At 39.5% G+C, this 7,384-nt stretch overlaps 1 protein-coding gene across 1 annotated transcript; it reads right to left on the reverse strand.

The window, feature by feature from the left end:
- Positions 1-1,754: 1,754 nt before the first annotated feature.
- Positions 1,755-2,802, reverse strand: LOC110913718. The gene is made up of 2 exons (XM_022158542.1): positions 2,726-2,802; positions 1,755-2,034 (listed from the first exon to the last, which is right to left on the reverse strand). The coding sequence occupies exons 1-2, from the start codon at positions 2,800-2,802 to the stop codon at positions 1,755-1,757; spliced, it is 357 nt and encodes a 118-aa protein (XP_022014234.1).
- Positions 2,803-7,384: the final 4,582 nt, after the last annotated feature.

Genomic DNA, 7,384 nt, shown 5'->3' on the forward strand with positions numbered 1-7,384 from the left:
TGGGATAGGCTTAACTACCCCTGGAACACTTGAGATCATATCTTTTAGCTTCTGCAACTCCCTGGCCATAGCATGATTGATACCTGTATCCTGCATGAATCCATGGTTAGTGGTAAGATAATTATTTAAAGTGTTACCTCCCATTGGGTTCAAGTTAGTGAATCCATATTGCTGGGATTCTGGAATAACGGAGGGACCAGTGGAAGCAATGGTTTGCATTGGAATGAAGTCCCCTTGATGGACATCTAGACTTCCTGTTTGCAAATTTTTTAGGGATCCTGGCATCTGGAAGGATCCTAGTATCTGGAAGGATCCTGGTATCTGGGATGATCCTGGAACGAAGGAGGATCCTTGAACCTGGGTGATCCTGGAACAAAGGAGGATCCTTGACCCTGGGATGATCCTGGAACAAAGTAGGATCCTTGAAACTGCTGTGCTCCCGGATAGGCTCCCGAATTCATGAAGGATCCCATATGCTGGGGATAGGATCCTGCCGGCTGAAAGTGTGAGCCTGATGCCTGAGTCATTGTTGTCGATCCGAGGTGCAATCCTCTTGATTCTCCCATAATTTGCACGTCTGGAATTTCCGATGGCTGAGAAGTGATCATTGGAGTATCAAAGCTCAAGGATTTGGGCATCAGTGGGGAATGATCCTCTGCCGTTTTCTTTTGTCTTTTGAGATCTCCAATTTCCCTGAGGATCCTTTCATTTGTTTCATCCTGCCGCTGCATACGATCCTTCATCTGCAAAATCAAAGTAAATACGTCACTAGTACTGGGAGTATAAGAATTCATAGCAGGAGAAGATGGAGGTTTAGAGTTAGTAGGAGTTGGTCTCTTCTCAGCATTCTTCTGGGATCCTGCCGGTGGAGGAGGCAGAGCGTTCTGAGATGAGTTGACTGTAGACATCGCCGTGGACGTGTTTTTCAATGATGAGGCCATGTAATTCTTTGAAATGATTTCGAACAAAAGATTTTCTTATGAATGAAGCACCAATTGCCCCACGGTGGGCGCCAAACTGTTTTGGTCAAAAATCACACAAAGGATAATGCAACCAAACTCTATGTAAACGGGGTATGATGCTTGGTTTGTTGAAAAAGTAAAGGATCACTTTTACTATGAAATATGCAAAGACACAACGATTTATACGAGGAAAAAGCCCTTGATCAATGTATGATCTCCGGCATAAAAAACCTCGGGTGATGGCAACTACCGATCACCAAACTTTAATATAAGAAAAATAGTTACAACTTCGGATGATAATGAGCTGAGTACAAGGATCACTATAGTTTCGAGTGTCTAAGCGTGTGAGAATTGTGTTGTGTGTTCTTCCGAATGGGGAAGAGTGTTATATATACAAGTGTAGGTGACCTATTTTAGGTAAAAAGACTAATAATCAGCTCATTAACCCTTTAGAAATAAAAGTAAATCTAGCCTAAATTATCGCCCTTAAATCATGCCAAGTTTCCATATCCTTCACAACGTCCATCTCCGATTAAGCACATGCTATAGTTGTAAAGACGCGTCCTTTGATTGTGATGCTTAAGAGCGGATCCTGCTAGATGTCCTGCAAAACAACATTAAATTCAACGAAAGCAACTGTTAGCATGAGGATCCTATGATGGTCCGTGATCCTGATCCTGGAACTCTTCTGAGGATCACTATCTGCCAAAGAAACAAGGATCACTGGTTAGGATCACACGTGAGGATCATGTATTGTAAAAATCCAGCCCTAACAGTAGGTATCTTGATGCACTAGTCATAGGTAGATGGCACAGCTTTCATATCATGGATCCATGTCCTACCCAATATAATATTGTAGCAGGATAAGGAGTCCATGACACAGAAGCGTTGCATTGAGTTGACCCCTTCAACATACACAGGCAACTTTATTTCTCCCACAGTATTCTTGACTTCTCCATTTAACCCAACAAGCACAGTGGATTTCGAAGTAATATCCATCGGGGATACATTCATCCTCTTCAGTGTCTCCAGCTGCATTATGTTGACGGAGCTGCCATTATCCACCAGTATCCTGCGCACAAAATGATTAGCAACATATAAAGTTATTACCAAATCATAGTGGTGAGGATCCTAGACAGTATCCCTGTCATCACTGTCGAACTTGATCACTTTATCAGTTGTGAGGATTGACATCCTGGTTGTCTTATCTCCTATTTCCGCCTTAGCCTCCTTTGCATGTCTTTTTTTTTTTTTTTGCAGAATAAGAGGTCTCACAGATATCGGATCCTCCTGAAATAAAGTTAATTATCTTGGCATCCGCAGGAGGTGATGCTGCTCGTTCAGGATCCTTCTCAGTATCCTGACCCTTATTCTTCTTTCTTCCCAGGAGATCCTTCAGATATCCTTTGCTCAGCAGATAGCTTATTTCTTTCCTCAGGGCAATGCAATCTTCTGTAACATGTCCAAAATCCTCATGGAAGGCACACCACTTGGATTTATCCTTCCAATCAGCTTTCTGTTGGTTCTTCCTAGGCCACCTTGCTTTGTTTCCTAAACCCTGCATAGCATACATCAGTTCAGGTATATTAACAGAAAAACAATATTCTGATAACTCAGGATACTCCTCAGGATCCTCGTCTTCAACAGCATTCACTTTCTTGTTGTCATTTCTACCATATGGTTTAGAGCGATATGGCTTGTACGAGGATTCTGACTTCCTGTTGGTCGATTCGTAGGATGAAGATGAATTCATCCTCTCTTACATCTTTTTGTCATCCTCTAGTCGAATATATCTTAAAGCCGTGTTCCGAGCTTCATCCAGGTTCCTGCAGTGACTCATTACAAGATCCTTGTAAAATTGAGAATCTTTTTGCAGTCCCATCTTGAAAGCCTGCACAGCTGTTGCAACATCAAGATGCGGGATATCTAAGGATTCCCTACTAAATTTGTTCACATAATACCTTAGGGATTCCTGAGGTCCTTGAGTTATCCTGTAGAGATCACCGGTTAGTTTTTCAAAACTTCGACTGCAGGAAAATTGACTATTAAATAAATTGACTAAGTGAGCAAATTATGTAATCGAATGAGGAGGAACGTTTAATAGCCATTTTAAGGCTGATCCTGTTAAGATAGAACCAAAACCCTTGCAGAGGCAAGCTTCCTTGAGATCCGGAGGGATAGGGTTAATTTCCATCCTTTCCCTATACTGAGCAATATGCTCTTCAGGACCCATGGTCCAGTCCTAGAGCTTCATGTTGGGGGTTTGAAATCTCTTTGGGATTTCAGCATCACATATAGGATATGCAAACCGAGATATCTTGTGGCTATCCTGGGATACTTCTGGGATCGGCTGGACTACTCCAGGTACACTGGATATCATGTCCTTTAACTTCTAAAGCTCCCTGGAAAGTGTTGATATCATACCTGCATCCTGCAAAGATCCAATACCATTAGTAGCAAGAGTATTATTATTATTTGATACGTTACCAGTCTGAGGATTCTAGCCATATCCTGAAGCATATCCTGAGCTTCTCATAGTTGACACCTTAACCGAAGAGGGTATCTCAGGAGTATGATTCTAAGAATGGCTAGGCACAATATTCCCCCTGTTATCCTCAGTATATACTGCAGAACTGAAGTTAAAAGCTCTGGGCTGCAAGGGAGTGACAGTATCCTCAGCGGGCCTGCTTGAGCTGGATTTCAAGAGTTGTATCTCTCTCATCAGGATTTGGTTGGTCTCCTGCTGTTGCCTCATCTGTTCCTATACACTACCAAATAAACTTAGAATTTCATCATTAGAGGCCAAAACAGGAGCAGACCCCTGAATATTCCGAGTGGGGATAATATCCTGAGGCTGTGAAGAAGCTTGCGTCCTTGGAGGAGGTAGTTGAAGCACCGAACCAATCGTTGCAGATGTTGTAGCAGACACGGTAGAAGAGCTCATGTTTGATCTTGAGGCTATTGAAAATAGTGTAGCAAAAAGTTTTGAAAATAGAAAACCAAGTAATGATTTTGCAAAAGCTTTTAGTAGAAATAGCACCACTTGCCCCACGGTGGGTGCCAAATTGTTTTGATCAAAAATTACCGAAGCAATTAAGTGATCAAATTAGTTAAGTTAGGTAGTGTGCTAAGAATGTGTATCGAAAATATGCTGATTTAGTTGTTTGCAAAAACAGTTTTCAGGATACGGCTCAGGATATCGAGCTGTATCTACAATCAAACAATGAGCAAAAATGTAAAGGATGACGCGGGATGTACGAGGAAAGCCCTTGATCAATCTAGATCGCCAGCACAAAACCTCGGGAGCTGACAATCGTAGCTGTTGTCACACCCCAACTGATGGCGGAAACATCGGGATGAGACGAAGTATGTAAAGATTGCTAGAGACGTCATAACACTATGTGACAATATTTAATTAAATTCAAATTTCATTTCAAAACTAAATGTCATACAATATTCGAAAGGAAATAACAACATTGTTTCAACAAATAACATAACAAAAAAAGATAGATAAATTTAGGTGTGTATCTAGTCCACCCTAAACTTGTTTCATCAATCATCCATACTTCAATAATCAACCTGCAACATGTATTAAAATAGAGTTTCAATGCAAAAGCAAAGAGCGAGTATACAAGTTTGTTTACATAGCATAATAGAATAAAAACTCATATCCAACATGAACATAATAAAATAGTTTCGGCCATGCTAGTTTACGCAGTCCAAGTGATAGCCCAAGTTTCCAATGCGTTAAAGTACCTAACCCAAAGTTTCACAGGAGGTTAATATGTCTCCTCCTAACAATACCCCTCGACTACAAATGGGGGAGGTGCATTACCCCTATAGCGCTACCATTGTTAAGGCGGAACTACACACAAGGATTAAACGTTCACATAGCACAAAATAGTCTCAAGTATCACAAGTTTCATGTTTCATGTTTAAAAGGATAGAGCATGTTTCAAATAAGTTTCAAGTGTCACGTGCGTTTAATATAGAATACATGTTGCACCCAAAGTGTTTAAAAGTAAAAATGGGTTCGAGTATACTCACGGTTTACAAGTCTTGACTTGAAGTTCCGAGAGCAAGTTTGGTGGATGAATTTAGTTTGGAGCACCTTGTCCTTCTACACGAGGAAAGCAAAGGTGTGTGGGTTTGGGGAAATCGGAAGATTATAGATTCAGAGTCTAAAATAACATAGGTGAAAATAATCATCTTGTACACATAACCCTTGTTCTTGACACTATTAAACTCAAAAGAGTTGGTATGATTTCATGGATTCAAAGGTCCATTAGAGTCGTAACAAGAGCATGGTCATAGATGATGTAACATATTCTTAACAAGTAACTATTTAGTTATCATTAAGTTTAGTTACTTAGGTATTTACATATAGAATAACTTAGATAATATATAGATTACAAGTCATATGATTCAAGCATGAGGTAGGAGATTAATGTCTCCATTTAGGCACCTCTTTGTGACATAGAGTTCATACATGAGGTAGGAAGAACAAGCTTCCATTTAGGCACCTCTATTGTTCACCACTACACTTGTTGTCATAAACAACAAGGAGGGTCATGAACATACAAGTATTAAGATAATTACAACAACTAATTTATGGAAAAACATCAAGTAGTGAGTGGATTTCTATGAAGGATAGCCCAAGCTAGTCCAACCATCACACATTCAACAAGTTTCATACTTGTACCCTACTTGTGGGTAAAACCCTAATTAAAACAGAAAGTTTGTGAGGTTTTAACCTCTGATTTAAGTGTCTCAACCATGTTTTTAAGCCTAACCAACCATAAGAGAGGTTGTAAGCATTAGGACATTGGTATGAGATGTGTTAAACACAAGTTGGATGAAGTTTAAACAAGTATGTAACAAAACAGAAAGTTTATGGTCAATTTCAGAGCAATTCCAGGTCTGATTTCTCCAAGGAGAAGTCAAGGAATCAAACTCCATGATTAACCAAGCAAGTAGGAAGAAGAATCAAGTGATTTCATCAAGAAATGAGCAAGTTATGCCAAGTTTTGTGCAAGAGTATGAATCTGTCCGAAAATGCAGATTCTTGCTTGAATTTGAGAGTGTTTTGGTGAGATTAGAGAGTGATGAAAGTGTCCAAGTGCTTGGAGGCCCTTGGGTACTTATAGGGAAGTGATTAGGGTTGATTAGAGGGGTTTACAAGTGCCAAAACTCGGTTTAAACAAGGAAATCCCGCTCAAAATTGAAGCTGGTCGCGACTGTCCACATTTTCTGCAGATATGAGGTCCAGGCAGCCCGCTTGAGGTTTCAGGGTAAGTCCACGCGGGCCGCGCGGGCTTGTTTATTTGGAATAAGTTTCAAAATTTACAATTTGGCCCCTGGAGTTGTGTATTTGATGCTTTTAAGGTAATTTAAGGGTCGTATTTGCCACAAAGGCATAGTTTAAGACATGATTAAGTATGAGGAGTATAAACCAAGTATAATCAAGCGTTTAAGTATCAAATCAAGTGTCATTCTCGTTCAAAATACGTTCAATGCATACTTTTAGTTTAATTACAAGTTTCACACATAGTTTCCAAGAATAACGATTAAACATCGATTGATTCACGAAGTCGAATATACGAGCATACATAGAATGCGTATAACATAAATGTAACAAAATACAAGCTTCATTAATGATCCAAGTCTCGATTTGATAATGATTACAAAGAAAGGAACGACCACAAGAATACAAGGTTTCCAAAAATAGAATTTCAAGCAATGGTTTCTAAATAGGGAAATTATGAAAACGCAGGGCGTTACAGTCTCCCCTCCTTTAGGAAATTTCGTCCCGAAATTTAGGAAGACGGAAGGTTTGAAAAGGTTTCGTCAATAAGGTGATTATTAAGAAATGAGACTTTGAAAATTTGAAATGTTTCGAAAAGTATGAAGTTTTGGAGAACGACAAGGCCTAGTACTTTGAATAAAGTGATAATGGTCTACTAAGTACGTCTATATAAGAAAATAAGAATAGGACGGCGGTTTAACAGACTTGATTGTCAACGAGGTTCATATAAAAGACAAAAATAATGAAGAATACTAGAAGTATAGAAGTGGACGATTGATTCTTAATAAACGAATGCATGTATAAGAATGATATAAGTAGTAGATAGACGAAAGTAGTGTGTTAAAGATGAAGTCTTGTCATAGATAATCGGATATAACGTGTTTGTGAGTTGTCTAAGGTTGTAACAGGTCTAAATGGTCTGTAAAACACTGAATTTCTCATAGCACGCTTTATGAAATTTTGGTAACATGGTGAAAACACTTATATATAGGAAGTACCAGCGGCGTATCCACCACATTTTGACCACGTTGCATCTGTTTCATATTTCGTGCAATGTTACGTTCTGTGCCTTACCATACACCGTAGTACACTCTATGGTTCTCATACGGCCATTACT

This window comes from Helianthus annuus, chromosome 15 (genome assembly GCF_002127325.2).
Source record: "Helianthus annuus cultivar XRQ/B chromosome 15, HanXRQr2.0-SUNRISE, whole genome shotgun sequence".
NCBI lineage: Eukaryota > Viridiplantae > Streptophyta > Magnoliopsida > Asterales > Asteraceae > Helianthus > Helianthus annuus.

Coding starts and splice junctions, on each gene's coding strand:
- LOC110913718 (XM_022158542.1), bottom strand. CDS start 2,802: ATGAGTCACTGCAGGAACCTGGATGAAGCTCGGAACACGGCTTTAAGA. Junction 2,035..2,725: donor CTAGAGGATGACAAAAAGAT/GTAAGAGAGGAT, acceptor TTTTGTGCGCAG/GATACTGGTGGATAATGGCA.